The following is a 26,473-nucleotide window of genomic DNA, read 5'->3' as shown; positions in this document are numbered from 1 at the left end:
AGTTGTCAATTTTCAATGCACGTCATTCTTAAAGATTTAGGTTCACAGAAATTCATGCTAATATCTGTATAATCCTTAAGAGGTAGTAGCCGTTGTAAATTCAAGCACATCTCAATCATTTAGTATAATTTTATATCCGACAAATATTTATCCAAGTATCCATATATTGCAATTCTTCGATCTCTACAGAATCTTTAATGCTTCTGTTATTTTTTCTTTGCAAAGAAAAGTTAACTTTCTGTAAAGTTGATACAGTATTAATAATCTATTTGAAATTAGTTGAAACAATATTAGTGTGTAATATATCTAAAACTATATGAAATGTAAAAGTAGAAAATGCAGCTGAATAATTTCTATGGGGAAGATGCCTAGCTAAGTTTCTATATAATTGTGAACCTTTAATAATAATAATAATAAATAATAATAAATAATAATAATAATAATAATAATAATAAATAATTAATAATAATAATAATAATAAGAATAATAATAATAATATAATAATAATAATATAATAATAATAATAATGAACCAAACAAAACTTCTTTCAGTTTTCTTCTGAAGATTGAAAAAGAAACCCACAAATTCAATTTGTAACTTGTTTACTTCTAAGTATTTACATTTAGTTTTTACTCCACACTCGAGTACTTTCAGGCCCTTCTGTGGCCCATTCTCAAGAGATGTTTGGGATGTTAGCCTGGGTCAAGGCCCAGCAGTCTTCTGGAACTTCTTCTCGTTGTGCTGTCATTTATCGATGGCTGTTCTGGTTTTCTTGAGAGTTTGCCAATCCCCTCTTGTCGCTCTGATATCCTGAGCTGATGGTCAATGGGATTTACCCTTGTGGTAAGGGTGTGGTCACCGAAAGTCTGTTTGGGCAGGAAACCTAATCTCCAGGTCAGCAGGGTCATCTTAGCTTCTTTTAATATCAAAGCTCGGCTTATGGGATCTTCTGAGGTAAAACCTTTGTTTCCTTCAATTACTTTAATCTCTCTGATAAGTGCACCTTCTACTACCCTCCTGTGACTAATTTTGTTGCTGTTTTGTATATAAGCCTACTGTTTTTGAAATCCATTCTATGGTCATTTTCCCAACAATGTCTAGCTATAGCACTTCCCCTGAGAGTTAAGCTGTAGTACTGCCCTTCTATGTTCTTGGACTCTAGTCCTTATTCCCCTACCTGATTCCCCCCACATATCTGTCTCCACAATTATTGCAATTGATTATGTATACCCCCGCTACATCATTCTGATTACTGTCTTCTCCTTCCAATTTTATTTTTATTTACAAACTTTGTTTTTTAAGGTATTATCAAAGGGTAAATATACAAATTTATATTGACTTTCTTTCATTTTTGAAGTGATTTGTTTCATTTTAGGCATAAAAGGGAGGGCAACTATTTTCTTGTTTTCTTTATTCCATGTACTCTCTACATTCGCTCTGTAAAATATTTTTCTAGCTTTGTTGAGTGCTTTTTCTCTGAACATTCCGGAACATGCTAATGCATCGAAGCTTTTATCGATGTAATTTATTTCTTGCTCTATCTTGCAAGGGTCACACGTTCTCATTGCCCCTAAGAAATAAACCTGTTGAAACCCCTATTTTTATATCATGACTATGAAAAGAGAAGAAATGAATATATGAGTTTGTATGTGTGGGCTTTCTATATGTGCTGAATTCATATCCTGTTTCTTTTCTTTCCTATGAGTATGTCTAAAAAGGGCAGTTTATTATTGTTACTTTTCTCTAAAGTGAACTGGATATTGTTATCAAACTTATTGAGCTCATCTAGAAAAGTTTCTATTTTATTTTCCATCCCCTTGCAGAATAGCAAAAATATCATCCACGTATCTCCACCATCCTTGCATTTTAAGTTAGGGACATTCACATTAGGAACTAGATTAGTTTCGAAATATTCCATATGATGTTAGCGAGTATAGGTGATAATGAGGACCCCATAGCTACTCCATATTTCTGTTTGTAAACATGTCCCTCAAACGTGAAATAAGTATCACTGACACACAATTTGATCAACTCAAGGAAGACGCCTATTTCGATGTTTGGATTGAAAATACCCTCATTATGTTTAGTCTGTAGGAATTCTAATACTTTATCTAAGGGGACATTGGTGAATATGCTATTTACATCAAAACTAACCATGTGTCCCTTTAATATTCTTTTTCTAACTTTGTCTATGAAATCTACTGAATGTTTAATATGGGATTCTGAAAATATACCTAAGTATATTCCTAGTTCTCCAGCTAACCACACCAGCTAAGTTTTTTGTTAGGAGATTTCTTACTAGAAACAATAGGGCTAGTGGGCATCCCTCCTTGTGTATATTGTGGCTGCCATATATGTATGCAAGTTCTGGTAATTTACTTGAGAATAATTTATTGCATAGCACGTCCTTCCCATTACCTATGTCTACTGATTATTTTCTTCACATTCTGATTAAAGGTATTCTGAAGCTTTTGGATTGTTGGAGGATTCTCTATTTTAGTATAAGTAGTTTCATCATCCTAGTAGCCTGTACATTTTAACCCTATATTCTGACTAATTCATGATGACAATACTACCCCCGCCCCCCTTTGTCAGCTTTCATAATTCTAATATCTTTGTAGCTTTTTAATCCCTTCAGAGCAATACTAAATCTCCTTGGCAAGATATCTCCTAGTTTCCTTTCATTACTCCTATCATCACTCCTCTGAGAAAAGGAGCTAAATCATTGTGATGTTCAACATTAAGGTAGTTAATCTTGCTGTTGAATTCTATGTTAATATTGTTTGTAGTCCCTGCACAAAAATTTAATCCTAGCCCTAGTGCTGCTGTTTCATCCTAGTCAATAATCTACTTGAGATATTCTTTATATTATCCATATGCTAGATTTTATCCAAACCGAATTACTAAATAACTCTCAAACTTACTTTTAATGTTGACCATGTTACGATTTGTATCAAAGTTTACTCTACTGTTGACCTGCCCAACAACTTTTTTGTACCACTCACCCCTTATGGTCTCTTGAAGTGTGTTTTGTGTACTCCTTACACCAGCAAATGCAGCTTCTTTCTTTCTCCCTAAGCTCTTGCAAACATGATGCCTTGATGTATCCTTCTTGAAAACTGCTGAATGCTTCTCCACTCCAGGGTCTTCTTCCAATCCTGCCATATGTTTTTGGACACACTTTGTTCTTCAAACATTCACTTATAAACCAGATCTTGTTTTTCATGGCTTTGGCTTTGTAAAGTTGTGTTTCATATCTTCTTGCATAATGAACAGCTTGAGTTCCAGCGACTTCATACAGTTGTTTGAAATGTACTTCTGTTGTAATGTTGCTGTGGGTACATGATGAACCAAACAAAAACTTCTTTCAGTTTTCTTCTGAAGATTGAAAAAGAAACCCACAAATTCAATTTGTAACTTGTTTACTTCTAAGTATTTACATTTAATTTTACTCCACACTCGAGTACTTTCAGGCCCTTCTGTGGCCCATTCTCAAGAGAACTTGCATACATATATGGCAGCCCCAAAATACACAAGGAGGGCTGCCCACTACGCCCTATTGTTTCTAGTAGGAAATCTCCTAACAAAAACTTAGCTGTGTGGTTAGCTGGAGAACTAGGAATATACTTAGGTATATTTTCAGAATCCCATATTAAACATTCAGTAGATTTCATAGACAAAGTTAAGAAAAAGAATATAAAGGGACACATGGTTAGTTTTGATGTAGTAGCATTATTCACCAATGTCCCCTTAGATAAGTATTAGAATTCCTACAGACTAAACATAATGAGGTATTTTCAATCCAAACATCGGAATAGGCGTCTTCCTTGAGTTGATCAAATTGTGTGTCAGTGATACTTATTTCACGTTTGAGGGACATGTTTACAAACAGAATATGGAGTAGCTATGGGTCCTCATTATCACCTATTGCTCGCTAAACATCTATATGGAATATTTCGAAACTAATCTAGTTCCTAATGTGAATGTCCCCTAACTTAAAAACCTGCAAGGATGGTGGAGATACGTGGATGATATTTTTGCTATTCTGCAAGGGATGGAAATAAAATAGAAACTTTTCTAGATGAGCTCAATAAGTTTGATAACAATACCAGTTCACTTTAGAGAAAAGTGACAATAATAAACTGCCCTTTTTAGACATACTCATAGAAAGAAAGAAACAGAATATGAATTCAGCACATATAGAAAGCCCACACATACAAACTCATATATTCAATTTCTTCTCTTTTCATAGTCATGATATAAAAATAGGGGTTCTAACAGGTTTATTTCTTAGGGCAATGAGAACGTGTGACCCTTGCAAGATAGAGCAAGAAATAAATTACATCGATAAAAGCTTCGATGCATTAGCATGCCCGGAATGGTTCAGAAAAAGGGCACTCAACAAAGCTAGAAAAATATTTTTACAGAGCGAATGTAGAGAGTACATGGAATAAAGAAAACAAGAAAATAGTTGCCCTCCCTTTTATGCCTAAAATGAAACAAATCACTTCAAAAATGAAAGAAAGTCAATATAATTTGTATATACCTTTGAATAATACCTAAAAACAAAGTATGTAAAAATAAATTGGAAGGAGAAGACAGTAATACAGATGATGTAGCGGGGGTATACATAATCAATTGCAATAATTGTGGAGACAGATATGTGGGGGAATCAGGTAGGGGAATAAGGACTAGAGTCCAAGAACATAGAAGGGCAGTACAGCTTAACTCTCAGGGAGTGCTATAGCTAGACATTGTTGGGAAAATGACCATAGAATGGATTTCAAAAACCAGTAGGCTTATATACAAAAGCAACAAAATTAGTCACAGGAGGGTAGTAGAAGGTGCACTTATCAGAGAGATTAAAGTAATTGAAGGAAACAAAGGTTTTACCTCAGAAGATCCCATAAGCCTGAGCTTTGATATTAAAAGAAGCTAAGATTGACCCTGCTGACCTGGAGATTAGGTTTCCTGCCCAACAGACTTTCGGTGACCACACCCTTACCACAAGGGTAAATCCCATTGACCATCAGCTCAGGGATATCAGAGCGACAAGAGGGGATTGGCAACTCTCAGAAAACCAGAACAGCCATCGCATAAATGACAGCACAACGAGAAGAAGTTCCAGAAGACTGCTGGGCCTTGACCCAGGCTAACATCCCAAACATCTCTTGAGAATGGGCCACAGAAGGGCTGAAAGTACTCGAGTGTGGAGTAAACTAAATGTAAATACTTTAGAAGTAAACAAGTTACAAATTGAATTTGTGGGTTTCTTTTTCAATAATAACTAATAATAATAACCAAAATACCACCCAGTTCAAATTGGCAGGACTGTGATAGAGCGCACAAAAAAAAAATAATAAAATAGAAAAAAAGAAGAAAGAAAGAAAATAATAATAATAATAATAATAATAATAATAATAATATAAATTAACTGAAGTAAATTAAATAGAAAACAACTCTAGGCACGTGAAAGAAATCTGGAAATAAGTGATTTCTGATCAACTTCGAGCAAAATCGTCTTGTGTGTGTGTGTGAGTTTAATGCAAAGGTTCTGTAGAGGAGTCTTGGAGCTTTTCCTTTCTGTCATGTTCATTCTGTCTAAATTTGAACTTTTACCTCCGAAATTTTCTCACTTCAGATGATTAGATGATGCTACCTACACAGTATCAGTAATAGATTATCATTTACGACCTGTACTACTCTACATATTTTGTAGCAGCAAAGGTACATTACTTTAAATGCACTTTCCCATAACACTAATTCCTGAACTACAAAAACTACTTGTGAAGGGTAACGCTGGTATTTAACCAGCCTTCTAAAATCAGTTGAGGATCGAGCTTTACCAGATCAATTCTGCCAGTCTAGTTCTCGAGGGACCTTGTGAATCACCAAACCACACCCCGACCCGCCAAAAAACTGATGTGAGAATAAGACAAAAGTTAGCAATAGAATGGTAGTAAAATATTGATGAGATTATACTACTAGGTTGATCCTCCTGGGCTTGTAATCAGAACAATAATTTTTGAGAGGCACCAAATGGCTCTGCTATTTGTTTGGTGTCTTCTAAATAAGACTTATTCTAAACCATAACACTGGCCATGGAGACCAAGTTATAGAACGTTTACAGAAATCAAAGCCTTATTTTCAGTTCTTTGGCCACAAAAAATTAGGGAAAGAGAGAAAGAAACGAACTAAGAATACTTGATGCAAAGAAGGGACCAAGGCCACAACAATCTGAACAACAATTAAAGTACTCACATTTTCAGCACAGAACAACAGGATATGAGATTACAAAACTTAAATTTCCCCTTCATATAAAAAAGCAATAAAAAAGAAGAATTCTTCTTTTTTCAAATAATAATATATCTGTGTTGACCATTTCTAGAAAATGGTTTGGCCGCCTTCCATGAGGAATATTTCAATGAACTTCAGCATTCGAATTTCAGGCCCTTGTAGGTAACTGCGATTAATAGTTAGCTATTATAGTGACAGCTTCGCAGACATGAATAATTAAGAAAATAATGGGAGAGTCCTAGAAATAACTATTAATGCCTCGGCGTGTTTCGTTAATGACCCTTTAATAATTTTAACGATATATTTACCATTTCATGGTGCTCTGATAATGTGTTTCCGTTTATTTTAATAAAATTTATACCTGGAATGATAAAAATGCACTGCCAAATTTGTGCTCTAATGGTGATATGCGCTTACTAAGTACGTTCTTAAGGGGTAAATATATTCCACTCTAAATATTCTCTCTTATTCTATTTGCTCTTAAAGAAGAATAGGGCTGGAGCCTGGAGAAAGAAAATAGAAAGCTTGCCAAATGTGTTTAACACATATCTTCTAGACGACCATTATATAAGTTTGATCCCGTCAGAATGAAATGTATACTTAGTTTTCACATCCTAAACTTGGAAATAGCTGAGTAAGCGCAGTATTTTAACTGATTTATAACAGGAATGGTTAGTAAACGAATGGTGTACGTTATCAAGAATACGCAGGACTCGCGGTTGCGTTTTGTATACTGAGTTTTAGAATATCGCTTTATTACTCTAACAATTTCCTGATGGATTCTAATATCCACATTAGAAATTACATAAAATGGATGAAAGTACTCAAATATAGTACGTTTTAATGACAAATACATCATATATAGGATAATATAGTTCAAACCGATAATGAGTCTGTAGAATATCACCTCATTGTTTTTTGACACATTTCAGATGGAGACTTTTACATACGTTAGAATATACGCCAAATGTACAAAACACAATAAATAGTACATTTTAATGACAACTATACATTATGTATAGGGTAATATAGTTCAAAACGGAAGCGAACGCACCCATCGGTTTGTTTGGGCTAGAACTGAAGACCTGTAGGCCGAAGATAGGGGAAGCGACGAGAGAAATGCCTGGCAATTAGATTTGTCTGTCCAGTATTTCTAGAACCGGTATCGTTTTCAACCCGTCAAAATGAGCGAGACAAGCGCCGTTGTAGAGAAATCTCTACGTTCAGTTTTTGGTTTGTTGAAGAGAGATTTGTTTTAGCTATGTATATTAATAAATTTCGTTAGGCGTGAGACATGTTGCTGTATTAACCTGGGCTGTCTTTCGGAGGCTGTGGAAGGTCACATGAACCTAAATTCGCTTCGGTGTATGGGGAGAGGTAGTTGGTCACACATTGCTGGCAAAATGAATGAAATTTCACAATTAAAACTGTGACTGTGCAGCCTAACGGTTATGACAGGCCTATGCTATTTCACGCTTAGAACAGCCCAACGTGACGCGACCCGAAGCCACTCTGCTAAAATAAACTTTTGCACACTCGTACAACTACAGTTATTTCAATTACATCACATTACTGAGAAACTGAACCTAGAGCATAAGTCCAATAGGCTTAATTTTGGTTAATTTTGAAAGCAATACCTACCTAGTAGTACCTAGGTACAAATATCTCCGAGTTCGACATCCCAATGTCGTAGGTAGATCCTTCAGGTTGGATTACTACTGGTTTTGTCATTCCTAATGTGTACACTTAACCAAACCAATTTGGGTGTGAAGGAATTGGAATCATCAGGATGTTAACTTGTAAATAATTCCTTCTAGCCTATCTAGCTTAGCCTATGTAATTTAGGTAGCCTAGTACTAGGTATACAATTTTTTTTTTAATGTTTGCACAAACAGCCCATAGCACTTCAGCGGCGCTGTTGATATGGTGTTGGCGTACCACCTCCGTGGTCGTGAGTCCGATACTTGTGCATTCCATTGAGGTGTGAGAGGTGTAGTTCACTCTTGACGTTGTTCGGAAGTCACGTAAAGCCTTTGGTCCTGTTGCTGAATAACCACTGGTTCCATGCAACATAAAAACACCATACAAACAAACAAACAAATTGCCCATTCAGTTGACCCTAATTTGTCACAAGCTAAACCGACCCTAACCTAAATGTGATTGTTATAAATTATGCAATTTACTTTATTTGCCTATTGTTCATGGTAAACCTTTGTGGCCTAATGTTAGCCAGTAATATAAGTTTTGACTGTTAATTTTTGGTGCGTCTGGGTAGATGTTTCAGTTTTGGGCAGTAGACTTTGCCTGCTTCAAATTGTAATTGTTGATTCATGGATGAACCCACAACATTAGCAGCTTGAAAATCCTACACAGAAGGGTTATCAGCACATATCTTCCATGCACTCTTGAATATTTAGGCCCTCCCTTTCCAATACCTCATTCATACCATCTGTCCTGCATTTTCTAGGTTTTCCTCTCTTCCCTCCTAAACGTTTGTGAATTTACCTCATTTCCCCAACTTATTATTGTTCATTCATTTCATACGAGCAAACTGTTTCATATTACAATCCATCCTTTCACTTACTCTAACTTACCATTTCAGCATCTGTCTCCATGTCTCTCACTTTTCAGTTCTTCATACACTACATATGCTACTCAAACAGGTCATCTTAATGGCTTCAGCCTGTTTTGTTTCATTCATATTCAACCTTTACATTTTGATGCTGGAAAGTTAACTAAAAAATCCTATATTAGGTTTCCACCTAGGCTTCTGTGGACACTCCAAGCATGTTTCCAGTTTGTTTGCCTAGGAATACAAACTGAAATTTATGTAGGAGTATTCTTCATTGTGAGCTGGATATGGTTGTTGAACCTGGTAACAAGGTAGGTTAACCAGTAGTAAAGGGGATGAGTAGGGGCATTTCTCTCACTCACCTGTCATCACCAAGCACCGTTTCTTCAGCTGTCACCTAGTACAGGCATTGTGCTTCTCACACTGCTAGGCTACCTGTTGAGTATTTTATTTTGTTTAATTGTTGATAGTACTTATTTTTAATTGTTTTTTCATAAAATAAAGAAAAAGAAAAAAAAAGAGACAGATGTGGTGATGGTTAGCCAGGTACTTTTCAGGAAGGAGGAATGTAGTAGCAGAAAGCTTCGCTACCAGAGTCATGTTGGTGACAGAGTGGTCTCACATCCCTGAATAGTGGAGTGGCTTCTCAAGCTTAGTTGGGTAGTCCTTATGGAAGCCTACAAAGTTAGGGGCAAGCGCCTCAGTGACGTGGTCGGTATGGTGTTGGCGTACCACCTCAGTGGCCGCGAGTTTGATTCTCGGGCATTCCATTGAGGAGTGAGAGATGTGTATTTCTGGTGATAGAAGTTCACACTCGACGTGGTTCGGAAGTCACATAAAGCCGTTGGTCCCGTTGCTGAATAACCACTGGTTCCATGCAATGTAAAAACACCATACAAACAAACAAACAAACAAAGCGAGGGGCATCGAACTATCCTGAGCCCTCTGAAGAAACTTTAAGGTTTTTCAAGTAATGAGGATAGCTGTCTTGAAATGTTAGATGACCTTCACCAGATTGTCTTAGGGAAATCACCCAGAAACCTCTGGATTCCTTGTTTTTGGGACTTGTGTGGCTACCTGGCAAACAGTGTAGGCATTCAGTTTTGTTTGGACAGAAAAGTATCTCATCTTAGTACTTAGCTTAGAGTAAGTCAGGGTTACGAATGTAGAGTAACTGGCCTTTCTTGTCTTACTTTTTTACTTGCCTAGCAGAGCAGGAAAGAAGGACAAGTGTCTTCTGGATTAGACTGAGATATAGGCAATTACACAGTTGACCTTCCAGTCTTAGAACTTCATCTATAACAAGTGGTGGCATATTGATAGAGCTATAATCTGAACCCATCACTCTTTGTTAGTCAGATGTAGCTGGAACATATAGTATGTATCCTTTCTGGGATATTACATGGTTTCCAAAATGTTCCTTCCTTGAATAAGACTGTACTCTCTCTGGCATGAGATCTTACCACTCAGGTACCACTCAGGCATCCTTATGTCAGATTAAGTAGGGGGCTTCATGTCATTTTTTCCCTTCCTTGCTCATGGAACCAGGGTCATGATTATTCCAGGCAATTACAACATCCAACTTGTTGATGGAGATGATTTTTGATTTAATGAGCGAGTCTCCTACCCAAGTTGATGTTTTGTATTCCTCTCGGAACAAATGTTAAGATTTATGTAACTTTTATTGTTCATAGTTATACAAACCATAGCCTTTTATTAAAGCTTCCATTTCAACCCCCCTGCTTTGTTCCTTAGTCCAAAGGAAAAAGTGCTTGGTGATAGTAGGTGAGTGAGGGGTGTTCCTCTTTTTACAAAGTTCAACGACTGTTTTCAGTTCATGCTGGAGGATGCTACTACACACAAAGCTCTGGTTTGTTTGCTTATGAAAAATAACAGTTATTTTAAGCATTGTCACATTCATCTGATAGTGTTACACATTTAATATGGTAGCTTAGCAAATTAGCATAATAATGTAGCTGGTAAGTATAGAAATCTGTTAAGATGAGATCATATTTTGAAAAATTTTAGTTTTTGATAGTACCGTACACAAAATTCCTTGCTTTGTTGCTATCTGTCTTAAATTTTTCATTGTTGTAAAAATGAGAAGAATGATAGTGGAATTCTATAATGATTTCATATGTTTTTTGGGTGTACGTTTTGATAATTACAGTATTTAATAAAGTATTAACTTTTTTGGCTATGTACTTTTGAGATAATTGTATTATACAAAATTAACTTTTTGTCTGTAACAAATCAGTGTAATGTACACCACTGTTTAACTTATTATATCTCAGCATCGATGACTATATGTAGTTGTTGTTCTTGTTTTGGGAAATCAATTATATAGGCAAGAATGCTCATACCAAAATGTTTCATGTGTGAGAGTTCCCTATATCTGCTTGGAGTGTGATTTGAGAGATATTGCTCCAGTATGAGAAAAATTGTTGGAACTTAGAGCATTACAAACTTCATAAGTAAGATGAATTATTGAGTAGAGCTACAAAGATTTGGCATAAATTAAATGGAGACTTTGTTTCAGTCCACAAAGATGTTGAATAAGAAAAGACATCTGTTGACTCCTTTGGAGTTGGTGAATGCATGCCAAAAGAAAAGCATAGAGTTTTTATTATCTGTGTGTAGACTCTCAGTGGTTGTCTGATATGAGGATTTTAGGTTATTGACCTTAAGATGTTATATTTGTGGATTACAAGAGTAGTATAGCATTTTTTATTCATGTATGGCTATGGTAATCTTCAGTTTAAATTTTTTTTCCAGTGGGGAACATTCCTTATGAAGCAACAGAGGAAAAGCTCAAGGATATTTTCAGCCAAGTTGGCCCTGTCCTTTCATTCAAGTAAGTTTATGGTTGTTGATTTGTTATGCTTTACTGTATATTATACAGTATGTGTATTAAAAGGCATCTGTGGCTTGTCTTAATCTTTTTGACAATGCAGTCAATGGCATTTCTGAGTTCTCATTGAATTTTCTTAAAAAATCTCAAATGAGATTGTTAATGTCTCATAACTCTTCATTGTGATAATGCTTCTTCTTTATATTAAAGCACAGTATTGCTTGACCTTAGTACCAGGGAAGTCTTTGAGAGCTGAAAAGTATACAGAAATTTTCTTTTAAAGGCCAATTTTCTTTCAGGCTTATGTATGATCGTGAATCTGGCAAGCCAAAAGGTTATGGGTTCTGTGAATATAAAGATCAAGAGACTGCTCTTTCTGCAATGCGTAACTTGAATAGTTATGAAATTGGAGGACGACCGTTACGTGTAGATAATGCTTGTACTGAGAAGTCAAGAATGGAAATGCAAAGTAGGTTATTTGTGCGCTATTGCGCATTGCCTTTCTTTTTATATGAATATTTTTGTCTGAAGCAGTGAGTATATAAGAAACCTATTTTGGGGATCCTATTATGCTGATCATATCATGTGATTACAGTGGTCCCCCCATATTTGCGGGGGATGCGTGCCTGACCCCCCCCCCCCCCCCCCCCAAATATTTGGAACCCCATATATAAATGCTTAAAGCCTCCTATTTTGTTTGTTTGAACTGAAGAGAAACCCACTAAAATTTTTTATACCTGGTTATTTTTAATAGTTTTATCACAAAAAGTGCACTTTATGATGAAATTGATAAAAAAAAACAACAGGAATTTGTGGATACTTCTCATAGAAAAATACTGTGAATAGGTGAATTTTCCGCGAATAATGGGGGAAAATGTTCCAGAGAGAAATCCGCAAATACGGAAGGTCCACTGTATTCCAGTTTAGTACCTTAGAGAATATTTAATATTTTTTGTGTATATATTTACTTTCTCTCTTTCCAAGTTATTCGTTTTTCTATATTATTTTGAAAAAATTATCTTCTAGGTTTGATGATGGGTCCTGTTGTGGAGTCACCATATGGCCCTGAAGTGGAACCAAGTAAGGCACCAGAAGCTATCAGTAATGCAGTTGCTTCTTTGCCTCCGGAACAGATGTTTGAATTAATGAGGCAGATGAAATTATGTGTCCGTAATAATCCTACCGAAGCTCGCACAATGCTCATGAATAATCCACAGTTAGCATATGCATTACTTCAGGCTCAGGTTTGTCAGTGGATGCTTTAATGCTACCACTCTGAAACTTAATTTTATTAAGTGTTATTCATGTCTAAGTAAGTGGCTTGTTCAGGCTACTTAGGAATCTAACCACATTTATTTCTTCTAATGTTTTAAATACTGTGGACAAGCTTGAATGTGTTCTACAATACAGCACTGGAATTCAAAAATACAAGAATTAACGCAAGAGAGGCGAAATATTTACTAAGATAGAGGGTACAGAGTAGATTGCTTTGGGAATCATTCATTTCATAGCTTAGCATGTTTCCAAATTATTGTTAACAAAACCAAGTTTTGACCTGTTAATAGTCTGATTTTGTAATTGAAGTGATTCTGCAACTGTCTTGTCATTAAAGGGGAAAATGGGTGTCAATGTAGATGGTAGTTTCATGCAAAGCCAGTAAGTGGAAAGCAAGGTGGTGTTAATTATGCATGATTATATTTCATTGCAAGTCTTTCTCAATAGCATATAAGATGTGTAAATGGCTTTGTTATTCAGAATGTTACTTGAAAAGAGAAAGCTTGGGCATTTCATTATAAAAAATTAATAGTTCTTCAATTAAAATTGGATTTTTTTATATGCTGCACAATGTATGTAAGTATCTTTTAGCATACCTGCTCTGACAAACAAATGAGTTCTGATTCGTTTGTTTTTCTGATTAGGTTGTAATGCGGATTATTGATCCAAAGACAGCTGTTCAAATACTTCATGGAGGACGAGAAATTGTTGAGCCATTGTTGCCACCTTCAGGACCACCACCTACTTCTATGGCTCCAACAATGAATGGAGGACCTCCCGGTCCTCCACCGGGACCTCCTGGACCTCCTGGACCTCCAATGCCCCCTGGTGGTCCTCCCCCACCAACAAACTTACCCACACGTTTTCCTCCTCCTGTTTCTGGCGGACATGGCGGTTTCCAGGGTCCACCACCAGGACCACCACAGCCACGAGGCCCATCCTTCCCAGGTGGGTAAATCTTCATATAGTAATGTTTTTAGTATTTTTTAATTTTCCTTTTTAATATACTATACTTGTTAGCACATGGCTTTGCATTACTTTAATTATTTGGAAGAATTGATATTCTAATGAAGTGCTAATTAAGTATTTGTGGGATAGGGTTATGTAAAGATGATATATTCATTCATTTATTTTTCTAGCCTTCAACCAAAATATTATTGAATGTGTTTGTCGACATATTGTGTTTAAGATGTTCAGAGACTTGTGTGCCAATGTTGATTTTGTCTTTTGGATGGTGAGCGAAATCTGCAGTTTTATGTAAAACTGAGTGAAACTAAGGTAGTGGTTTTGCAGTTTTTATTCTTCTGATTTCTCTTTGAAATCGACTTTAAGTGTGAGGTTTATCTTAGTGATAAACTGGCTTCTTCTCAATTAGCTTAGCACCTCCTCTCTTGTCCTTTAGGGGAGTTGCTTCAAGTGTGCTGTATACAGCAAAAGATATGCAGTATTAACAGTTCTTTGCTGTGTCCTTTAGGTTCCCCTTCACATAGCTGTCCATCTTACAACTTCATTATGCATTTTCAACTATTTGTTTTGGTACTCTCTGAGTTGCCCTTTTCAAAATTGTCAAATATATGGCATTGTACTTCTTGACATTGCTTGAGTACAAAGGCAGCTTCTGTTTTTTTTATATAACAACTTTCCCAGTATTTTCATATGTTCTGATTGTGTTATTCATGTGAAATATGCACATCATAATATCTCTTCATTTCCTTTGTGGGAAGAAGATGATCCATGATGTCAGGTTTTCTTACATTCTTCATCATCCCAAGGGCTCTTTTAACCTTGTGAGCTATCGTGTTTGCTATTGGCCCCTCTTCTGTGTTATGACAACATCCTCTTGTTTGTGTTCATTTTTTTCATTTAGGAGCTTTTCAATATATTGCATTCCGTGTTCATGTATAGAATTTATATGTATCTGTTATCACAACTGATTGATTTTGTGGCAGCTTCTTAAAACCTTGCATCCAAAATACAGAGAATGTCCTGATTTTTTTTCATTTTTGCTATAATATTCCTGGTTTTTCCAACCATTTTTCTCAAATTTGTATTGCTCACATCTAATATGTTGCCTTATTTTTATCCTCCTGGAGATTCTTCACACTCCTGCCTACTTAGGGCTAACAGATTCTGAAGGCCATTACAAGTATGCCCTTACAAATTTAATCCACCACAATTGATTCATCATTTAGTCATATACTCAGTTTAAGTGTTGCAATTTAGATGAAATAAAGAAATACGTACAGGCAGTTCCCAGTTATTGGCGGACTCATTTAATGGTGATCTGGTTTTATGGCATATGTCTAGTGCCATAAAATTGGCAATGTATGGTGCCATAATGGGCCAAGTTTTGGTTATTGGCGCCATAAGGTGCCCACAATAAAGTTGTGGCGTCATAGCATACCTAACAGAGGCTCCATTAACTGAAACTTGGCACCATAAATCGCCAACTTTCGGTTAATGCGGGTTTTTGCTTATCAGCACCCCGGCCGAGAACGGAACCCCCACGGGACTGCCTTTGTTATATCCAACAAATACTGGTATGTTGGAAAAGAGATTGTATAGAGAATATGTCACAGTATTTGATATAGATGTGGGCAAATGACTTGGTTTTGAATTTGAATTTTAATATGATTCATGAAGCATTATATTATTCAGAGCTTACAAACCATGCTAATGAACATGACACTCTACATAGCTATATCTTCATTTTTAGTCCCTTCTCAATGAAACTCATTTTTTTTTATGTTAGTATGACAGGTTGCAGTCTTATTATATGCCAGACTATGTTGTAAACCTTAGAAATTGATTTACATATTACAGATATTAAATAAGATATTTTGTTTTAAGCTGGTGACTTTGATATGCGGCAAATGAATGTACCTCCACGGGGTCCACCTCCCCAAGGCAATGATCAGGACATGAGACTAGCACCTCCTGGAATGGGTGGTCCTCCTCCCCCACATCCCCATGAAAACTTTGGTGGGCCACCTCATGACTTTGAGAACAGGTAAGTGTCGTTATTTGCCAATTCTTGTTTTTAATTTTAGTTCTCTGTGAGATTGATACTTGAATTAGATTTTAGTCTTCATCCCTTTTTATGATTCATATATTTGTGCAATAAATAAGTATCTTGTGATTCCTCAGTGCCTGGTAAACATAGATTAACTGAGTACTAAAATTTAACAAAATTTAAGAAGTAGTTATTGCTTGGTGAGACCTCCCAAAAGTGGAGGTCCTTCATTTATACTGCTGCTCTTTTCACTTATAGGTTTGTTTGCAAAGTGAACAATTAGTGTCAGGGTCAGGTTAAGTTCAGTTTTTATAATTTCTCTACATTCTTTTTCATCCTTTCTTCATCTTTCCATTTTCTGCAGAGTATTAGGTTTATTTTGTATATTACAGTGTATTAGGGATGTACAGGAACTCTTCAAATATGATGGAAGTATGTTTTATTCTGGTTTTATTGTGAGATTAGAGGTGTTTGTGTGAATATTACAATGGTATTGTTGTGGCCATTATCTACTGATTTTTTGTTCTGTGTTCAGTATATACGTACATGATTTAGTACATAGTATACTTTTTATAGCTATGTATTGTATTGTGTATTTTTTTCTGCAAGGTAGTAGCTCTCTTTAAAAAAATTTATTTTCATGATTTTTACTATTTTTATTTACTTTTCCAACATACCCTAAGACCTGACTGAAGTATACCCTCAGACCTGACTGAAGTAGGCTATTGCTGAGAAGTATGTTATGAGTACCATATCTGATCTTTCTTTCCAGAATTTACTATTGCTCTTGGGTGGAACTTGTACAAAGTGCAAGTGTTGACCCACTGTTGTGTGGGAATATTACAAAATGAGAAGGACCTACAATACTGGGAAGTTTTTATTTTATTAGGCTGAAATCAGCTGGAATATAAGTATGAGCAGTTATCCATTCTTTTCTTATGTAGACCAGACTTTCTTTCTCAGATGATACTGTTAAAAGAAGAACTAAATCTGGTAATAATTTGGATCAGCAGACCCCAAGGCTCTTTGAAGTCAAGCTGTAAGTTGTAAATTAGAAAAGATAAGCCTTTAATCTCAGCTCAGTAACAGAGGTATCCAAGAACCTGCTCACTTTATGATGACCTTTGATGTGGACCCAGAATCCAAATGCACTATTAGGGGATTTGGCTGTAGAAATTCATTAACCAAAAGTAGCTCTGGACTTGACAGAGCTACTTCATGGTCACATTGAAGAACAGAGGAAGAGGATAAGGCAACCGAATTGGAGAAAGATAAACAAGAAAGATGGAGCTTATGAGAGTAGTTATGATTGTGCTTTGAAGTGATTGGAGAGTAGTTAAGCAGGTAGCAGCTACCATGGAAAATGTTATAGGCAGTGAAGCAAGGTCAGTTATAGTACTGTGGCATTGAGGAGGAGTTGGGGTCTGATTGGTAGAACAGAAAGGAGATAACAGTCAGCACTTTATTTGCTGAGTGTTCAAATTGGTGATCGTGTTAATTAATGACAAATCAGGCATGAACATGAGTAACTTAAAAAGGCCACTCTGTTGATTGCTTAATCAGACTAGAACAATGGTGGTGCATGCAGGAAGCTGCAGAGTACAAGGTTCAGCAGTGAACTAGAAGTTTTTGGGGTGTCTGGCAATTGATTGAATACCACTACAGCCATTTAGTTTGGCTTTACAGATGACCTCATTATTGGCTTTACAGATGACCTCATCGTTCCTTCTTGTGGAGATCTTCAGGTCAATAACATGAGAAAATCTTGAGTTCCCATAGAAGAGATTGTGATGTCTTGTTTTTTCCTTGTTATTGGTGTTGAGGAATGGACAGGGACAGTGTTGAGATTAAGGGCATTACTACTAGAGTAGATGTACAGTGATCCCCCCCCGTATTCGCGGGGGATGCGTACCAGAGCCCCCCCGTGAATAATTAGAACCCGCGAATAGTTGGAACCCCTATAAAAAGGCTAAAAACAGCCTATTTTGTTGGTTAAAACTGAAGAAAAACCCACTAAAAATGTTCTTACTTGGTTTTTTAATAGTTTTATCACAAAAAGTGCATTTTATGATGAAATTGATAAAAAAACCAGGAATTAGTGGATATTTCTCATAGAAAAATACCGCGAATGTGCAAATTTTCCGCGAATAATGCGGGGAAATGTTCCTGAGAGAAATCCGCGAATGTGCGAGTCCGCGAATCCAGAGAACGCGAATACGGCGGGTCCACTGTATAACAAATGAAAGAATAACTGGAAGAAATGAAAAACAAGGAATGAGATGTGCATCTTCTTCCTTATCTTCATATAGTAGTAAAGTTGGAAGAAAATACAACAAAATGATAGTGGATCATTTTAGTGCCTGCCACTGTGTCTACCAAGTGACATTAGTTTTAGTATATGGAAAAGAGAACTTCTTTGAAGCTACCATTCTCTTTTCAAAACCATAGCACTGAAAAATATTAATGAAGTGAAGTACTATACTTTGAAGAATGAGGAACAGTATTAACAACTAGTCCAACTAACATGTGAATGGAGTTACTGAAAGCTGAACTGAAGACATTGTTTACTGGCAACAGTGTTCAAGAAATTAGTATTCAAGCAACAGTTCTAAGGAGATTTAGCGTAAAGCCAAACATGTCTAAGGTATGGGGGAAATTTTGCAGCTGGTTTGTTGAATGCTCCAAGATTGCAACTGAGCATTAACAGTATTGTGTATCTGTTTCTTTAGATGCAATCCCAGCAAGATTATGGTAGCCCATTTTGGAATACAGTGGTACCTTGACCCGTGAGTGAATTAATGTACGAGTTTTCCAAGGTACGAGTCGTCACTCGGTCGATTTTTTGCTCTGTTGCATGAGCAAAAAATTGAGGTATGAGCTTGAGATGCCGCTGCTACGTACTAGATGGTGTAGTGAAGAAATTTAAGATAAGCAAAGAAGAAAAAGTAAATATGCATCTTTTCCATGAATCTCTTAAAGTTATACACTGCTTCACTGTATCCAATAATATAGTATGTATTCTCATATTATTGTATTATAAAATACTAACATTAGTGGTCAGTGTTTTGGTTTGGAAATCAGCGGATGGCGAATACGAATACGAGCAGTGTAATTAGTATCATCATTGTCATGTACTTGAAAGGCCCGATATTGGCTAACACTTGCCTTCCTAGGCCAAATTCAGGGAAGGTAAAACATCCCGGCTGTTTTGTGCTTGTAGCATGATTTCTGTTTTTAGGTTTCTGGGTCTAGCTGAAGTGAGCAGTGAACAGGAAACTTGTGGTACAGTCACATTGTGAATAGGTTAATCAGAAGTATGCCCCTACAGATGCCAATGGAGGTTTGACCATTCTTAAGGTAGTACAAGCTTTTTAATGATTTCAACACTACAGATCTCTGCCCACAGAAAGATTTCCACCTTTAGGTAACCCAGAGGTTTATACTATCTTGTTCCTCCTTAGCCGCTGAGATTGGCTACCTTGATGGAGTTGTCTTCTATCACCTATGACAACCTTGTTCTCTACAGTTGCAGCAATCACCAGGAGAGCTAAGAACAATGTTTTCAATTCAAGTAGGTGATGTGCTGCTTTATGGCTGCCTCTGGTCAAGTTCCTGTTGCTGGATGACTGAGGTATGCCTTTGAACAGGGGACTTCTTTTGGTGTGAGGAACCAGAGGGATGACTACTTCCAGGTGTCCTGTGTCCTTCACCATTGCAGATCCAACAGAACCACCTCCCCGAGGCTATTAAAGGATTAGCATCTGTAAGAGCCAGATCCGACCAACATTTCGAGAGTTGCAGATGCAGGGACTTCATTCTGAAGTGGTTATGCAGAAGTTTTCCAGCAAACAAATACAAAGGACTGTCACAATTTGGCTAGAAGACTAGATTGGTGCTGGAACTTCTGGATACGTACTTAAGAGCAATCTCCTGATGCTGTCTGCTGAAAGGCAAGCTATTGCTGTCTTAAGGTTCATCTCCATTTCAGATACATTGCCCTTGCAGATGGTACTTTCTGAATTTTCCTCTTTATATGCAGGCCCAGAATTTAACAAGACTTTCAAAGATGATTCAGGTTGTTCTCTGCTCTAGTAGTCTTGGCCAAAACCTGGTCTCTATCCAGATATATCCATATTCAAATGCTAGACTGGTGGACTTAGACTGATACTAGTTTCAGAGTCTAGGGGGAGACCTGAAGCGTTGTTGCTAGGCTGTTACATGGAATTGAACTGAAATGTCTTTCGGTTTTTTTGTGTGAAGTGAAGGTACTTTTTCAGTGTGGATATTTCTGTCTATGAAAGTAGGCATTTTGTAAGTCCCAGGATGCCAGGAAATTCCCCTTTCTGATGAACTCCCTTGTTAATTCCACTGCCTTTATCCTGAAAGGAATCTACTTTAAGAACTCATTAAACAAATTAAAGTGATGATTGGGCACCAACCTCATGTCATATCTGGTACCAACAGGCAACTAAAGATTGAGCAAACTCTTATCTCACTTCATTTTGTCATTTATCAGTTACAGTGTAACAGTGGGCTTGTCTCAAGAAAGGGGAGCTAGTAACCTACTTATGCCACATCTACTACCCATGGCCCTGCAATTACCTTTTCCCTGCCTCCAGAATTTTGAGAGACAAACCCCCTGTTGATGTTGATGTAAAATAGTTTCTGGGCAGGTAACTGCTTCATCTCGTCTCTGAACTGGAGACAATAAGTGCCTGAGTAAATGAGAGGCCCTTCAGGCACAAGAAAAATGAGACAGACTGCTGTGAACATGTAGTTCAAGTTGGCTCACGCATGCTGTCAGTTAGACTGAAATATTTAGAGATCACAAAGTCAGTATATGATTGATGGATGTATTTATGTACTAAAAAATTTGCGTTGGGCAAATTTGGTAGTTAATTATGTGTGAACATGTCTCTTTATTTCTGAAATGATAGTTAAATAAACTGTCCATAGTATGAGTAATGGTTAAGTTTGATCATCTGCCAAAGTTGAGTAGGGTCTACCATAGCTTATTAGTCTTTGGAAAAGAATAATGGCTTAAGTTATCAAATTTGTTTTTATGAACATGTAAAAAAAATGGCGGCAGTAGCATTTCCAAGGGCACTGTTTTGCGGTATTGGTTACTGTAGTGCCATCATAATCTGTAGTTACTCAGAATTTCATAACTCATGAAAAGAACATTGCTTGAAAATTATGTGTAAAACCACTATCTACTAGTATATTGTCTTTGGACAGTCTTGGTAGAACATACATGATTAAGTTTTGCATTGTGTTACACAGTACTTCTCCATCCTTTTTTTTTCCACATTCAAGCCGACAGTGTAAGGAGTCTGAAGGTGGTAATAGGTAGGGTATCCTAGATAGAATCAGACATATAATCTATCCTTTGTAATGCTAAAGCTAAAGATAGTAATGGTTTTTTCTTTGTAGTTTTTGATGATGAAGAGTAAAGGTGACATGAAAGTGATTGCAATTTTAAGACTTAAATTACATCTGGTTCAGCTCTAGAAATGTCCATATAAATTACAAACCCACTATTTGTACTTCTGCCTTAATTCCTTGTCAGGGTAGATGAACAGGATGCTGAATAGATCTGTTTGATGGGTGAAGAGGTCATTAGGTGAGGCTTTGCCACCAGTGGTGACCCGTGATGTTACTTTCAGTCAAATTCTCTTATTCCTTGAAAATTCCTGGTAAATGGGATACGTGTGTGTGTGTGTGTTGAGTGGCCCTTGTTGACTAGTGTTCTGTTAATTTCTATTAGCAGAATTTGGTTGTTTTCAGTGTTCTTTTAACTAATTAGAATTTTATTCAAACAGAATCCTTAGGATAAGAGCTCCTCAAGTGAATAGGTTTTGATATTGCTACTAATGAAATGACCTAGTCTTCAGCTTTTAAACAGGCAGGTGATTTATATTGAATTTTAGGAATAAATGAAATATTGCAGGGAAGGTAGATAACTGAAGGTGAGGACAGTGAATGCAGGAATAATTGTAGGAAAAGGTAGGAAGGCAGTAGGGTTTGTAGGAGGAAGAGAAGTCTTCCAGTTTTATTCACAGTTTTAAGATAAAGAACATTGAGTATTAGCAGTGAAGTGGAAATTTTTAGTGAAGAATTTATTCAAGTTGACGGAATGAATAAAATGCTGATAAAAATTAAAAGGATCCTATCTATGCATTTGTTTTTGGTTTGCCCGTCACAGACAGAGAGACCAGAAGATGAGATATAAGAAATTTGGAAGTATGCAATATGTATCTATAGTGCCTAGTGTGTCTTTATTTTACTTAAGCTACACTGCCTAGAAAGGTGCTGTGCATCAGGGAAGTCAAATTGCTCACGAGAAATTGCTGAGAGATGTGGGGTTCAGAGACTTGAAATTAGAGTGAAATGTTATAGATTGGAATTGTGTAGGTTTTTGAAGAGAAGGGGAAAAGAAGTAGTAGTGTCAGAAAAGTAGTAGGTATGGAAGTAGCAAGTAGGAAGGCCTAGAGTAATTATGGATAAGGACATAGTTGAAGAAGTGGACCAGATGGGAATTTAGATAGAAAGTGCATGAAGGCTGGGGTTAGTTGGTAATTCAGGCTGAAATTGCATGGAATGCTTGGATGTTAGCACCCTCTTTTCACCAACCAGTTCTATTTTCATAATGAAATTTTTTTGATTGATTTGTGAATTAAAGACCTCATAAAATTTTACTGATAAACTTAGGTATTCTACAGAATTTTGGAATTTTGAGGTATGGGCATGTACTATTGCCAGTCTCTCATGGATCTCCAGTTACATCCCAAGAGTAATCTTTCTTCCTGGGTGTAGCTTATTTTTATGGCTTCTGAATAATACACATTTTCATTTCACTGGCAGAAACATAAATTAAGAGAATTTGACTGTTGAAATGTTGAAACTGTGGCATTTCAAGGAAATCTTATGTTTCCTAATTATACTCATTTGCACACTGTTTAGAACTTTTAAATTTTCAGTTAGTTCGCCCTGGTGTAGCATTAAGGCATAAGTACAAGTAAAACGACTTTGCTTGAAAAAGTATTGAAAATTTATTTTTTAGAACATGAAATTAATCCTAAAAAAACTGACATTTGATTTGGCAAAGATTTGAACAGTGGCAATCAAGAGCTGATTTGAATTTATTTTATGCATGGAGTAGCATAAATTTAGTATGGTTAAACTTTTGTAAAAAGGCTAAATAATGTTTTTATTTTAGTGGTTTTATCTGCCCAAGTTTGAGGTATTTGGCAAAAGTATGAGTTTGGTATCATTGTTTGTCGCGTAAAGTGAGCTACCCCTGTAAAGGTGAATGCCTTAATTTTACTCTGTGTAAGAATTTATTTTCTGTCAGTCAGATTTTCAATTCTTTATTCAGACTTGTGTCATCTTTTTTTGAGGTTTATGTGTTGTTTATTTTGGCCAGACCTTTAGGAAAGTTACAGTATTTGAAAAATATGTTTCAGTTTGAACGGTTATGTACATACTATTCCCACATTTGTGATTTTTTAATGCTCCTAGACATATTCTTTTGCTTAACAGACAGATCAGTAGTAGCTTGGAGGTATGCACCTCAGGTACCTAGGTACCCATCAATCACTTGTCAGGTTTTGTGTCTGCAGTGATGTCAAAAACAGCAGTCTGCAAGATTGCCATTACAGTCATACCTTAGTTACTGGATGTCACATATAATGGACAATTTGGACCAAAGGTGTTTTGTCTAGGAAAAAATCTGCTCCAATAACAGATGTTTGCTTGGTTGAAAGACAAAGACAACCAGGTAGAACATGCATGTGATTAAGTGCGTCTTGTTTGTGTAGTTCCAAGCTGAAACAGAAAGGTTCAATCTATGCATAGATCTCACTAAGTACATGCTCCTCAGCACTGTGGTTGGTATGCTATTAGCGTCCCACCTCGACGGTCGCAGGTTCGATTCTCGGCCATTCCATTGAGGAGTGAAAGATGTGTATTTCTGGTGATAGAAGTTCACTCTTGACGTGGTTCGGAAGTCATGTAAAGCCGTTGGTCCTGTTGCTGAATAACCACTGGTTCCATGCAATGTAAAAGCACCGTAAAAACAAACAAAGTACACATCTCTGCTAAACTTGTGTTTTTTGTTATTACCTACATTGAAAATTATACTGTATGGAAGTCATCATGGCCCCTAAGAAGGCTAGTGATGCCAAGGCTGAGCTTATTGTTGAGGGTATTGTGTCTCTGGGCAAGTCATTACCTGTATATTTTTCTCAGGATGTTCATTTATGGCTAGTTTCAGAATTTTTCCTTGTTATTTTGCATCAAGATGAGATGTGTGGGGTTAGCTGATAAGTGCTCTTCATGTTGGTCACATTAGGTGATTATAGGTTGTTTTATGTATTTTTCTGGGTTTTATTGTAGATAAAGAGTAAGTTTGACTAACCCCTGTAGTATATTTTGTAATTTTGTACTTTGCATCATTACATCAGGGCCTTATGAAAGTGGAAGTATTTATGAGGAGCAATTCCCTCATTGGGGGCAAGAATGAATGAGATGATAGTACTAGTTGAGTACTGTTTTGTTGTCATGTCAAACAGGGGTGTAAAGAAACTTAGGAGATTTTTTAGGATACTGCATACGAAAATGGTTGAGGCCTTTGCCTTCCCCCATCAATGCTCTTTTAATTTGGATTTGGAGAGCAGCAGCGGTGTATAAAGTAGGGAGTGTTGTTTTACAATACGTACTCTTTGCATGGCAGTGGGAAAAAGAGAGAATTTGTTAGGTGTAGCCAGTTTGCAAGGATTAGTATGTAGTATATTGAATAAATACATATAGGAGAACAGGCACTGATCCCAGCAAAGAAGCTTTTAACTTATTTACCTTGAACTGCTGAAGGCTCTGACAAAGTAGAGGGAGCTCAGGGTTACAATGAAGGTGGGTGGGTAATGGCTATTTAGGTAAGCTAGCAAATAGCTGGCACTCTTCACAAGGGTTCTGAAAGAGAGCAGTTGAGAACATTCATTTGACCAATTGTACAGAGTCCAGATCAGGACCCTTTACTTGTATTAGAGTGTGGCTGTAGGTGTCTTGTAGATGGTGTTTATGCCTTGTATTTTATACTTGTATGGGTGATGGGCATGAACATTAGCATTTATCCCTGAAGGCGTGTATGAGACATTTGATTTGGAGCAGCAGAGAAGGAAAATGTAACCCTAGAAGATCCAAGCTTCTCCCATTACCATGTGGTCAACATAGATATAGGGATCTGGTAATGCTCCTATTGAAGTTCTTGCACTTGCAGTGAGTGATAATTTAAGAAAAATATGAAGTTCAGAAAACTTCTTGGTGTTAGATTTTAAACATTTAGACCAGCCTATTGTCCTTGAGATTTGTAAGGTTTTTAGCAGAACTTAAGCTGCAGTTGAAATTGCCAGTTAGGTCCCAAGTTTTTGTTTCAAGACTTTCAGAAGGCTTCAGGGTAATTGTCTACCTATGCAGAATGGTAGTCTTCTGTGGTTATGATAAGTGCCACGTTGAAAGTTATTACCTTGTCGATGTGTTTAGGACAGTATATAATAGCTTGCCTGACATTGTGAATTAAGGCTGTAGATGTACATGAGATGAGAATGTATTCTTATGATTTAGTCTATTATTTCAGCAGTTGTTGGTGGAATCTTGAAATACTGTGATCTGATATTGTGGCATAACTGCCAGAGGTTTATGATGGCATGTATTATTTACCATTTTCAGGCATGCTAAGGCCTCTTCATGATTCCCATATATATTTGCCAAGCTGATAGCTTTGGTTGTAATACAATTCAGACCTGTTTGGAGGATATTCATTGTAGCTGGTAGCTTGATGATTTGGTTGACCTCCAGATATAAGTTGAAATTGAATCCCATTGATTGGTTCATAGCTGCAATTTTCTATCATCGTGTTTTAGCTGCAATTTTTTATATTCGTGTTAAGTTTACTGTGATCTCCAGGTAGACAGAGTAAAGGTAGTAATATTGTACTATTCAGACAAGAGTGGAGTTATTCCAAGACAGCTTTGTGGTTTCCGTAGTAGACTCCTCCAGTAGTTTTATAGTACATACACTCAGCTCATCATGCTCAATTCAGTATTTGTGGAAATTTGGATCTCCTCCCGTTGCAATATGCTGTTCAGGTCTTAGTAAACTTAATGATAAGGGAACAAAGGTTTTTGGACAATTTGATTGTGCTAACTACAAACTCCTAGCATATTTAATAGTCATCACTTCTTGATCCCAGGAGTTGCACTTACCTGGAAGAAAAAAAGGTGTGCTGCAGTTCTTCCATAAAAAGGCGGAAAGCATTAACTCTGAAAATGCAATTTTTGCAAATTTGGTATTTATGGAAAGAGCAGAAAGGGATGAATGTAGCCATTGTGGCACAGATATAAGTACCAAACGTTATGAGCGCTCAAGTATCCAGCATCAATTTTCTCAAAACAAGTATTTAGGAGTT

The 26,473-nt window shown here is 36.7% G+C and overlaps 1 protein-coding gene across 3 annotated transcripts in view; it reads left to right on the top strand.

Annotated features, from left to right (window-relative positions):
- Positions 1–7,359: 7,359 nt before the first annotated feature.
- LOC135214801 (cleavage stimulation factor subunit 2-like) overlaps positions 7,360–26,473 on the top strand; it is a 32,957-nt gene continuing 13,843 nt past the window's right edge. For 2 of the 3 annotated variants that reach the window (XM_064249167.1, XM_064249166.1), the window contains exons 1-7: positions 7,360–7,530; positions 11,645–11,723; positions 12,020–12,189; positions 12,747–12,964; positions 13,640–13,943; positions 15,846–16,005; positions 21,325–21,357. In XM_064249167.1, coding sequence (XP_064105237.1) covers positions 7,482–7,530; positions 11,645–11,723; positions 12,020–12,189; positions 12,747–12,964; positions 13,640–13,943; positions 15,846–16,005; positions 21,325–21,357 — 1,013 coding nt within the window. In that variant the 5' untranslated portion in view covers positions 7,360–7,481. The remainder of the gene's footprint in view (positions 7,531–11,644; positions 11,724–12,019; positions 12,190–12,746; positions 12,965–13,639; positions 13,944–15,845; positions 16,006–21,324; positions 21,358–26,473) is intronic. The other variant, XM_064249168.1, reaches the window with a different exon arrangement.

The sequence above is a fragment of the Macrobrachium nipponense genome, chromosome 46, assembly GCF_015104395.2.
Source record: "Macrobrachium nipponense isolate FS-2020 chromosome 46, ASM1510439v2, whole genome shotgun sequence".
Taxonomy (NCBI): Eukaryota; Metazoa; Arthropoda; class Malacostraca; order Decapoda; family Palaemonidae; genus Macrobrachium; species Macrobrachium nipponense.
This window is presented reverse-complemented; position numbering and strand designations above follow the sequence as displayed.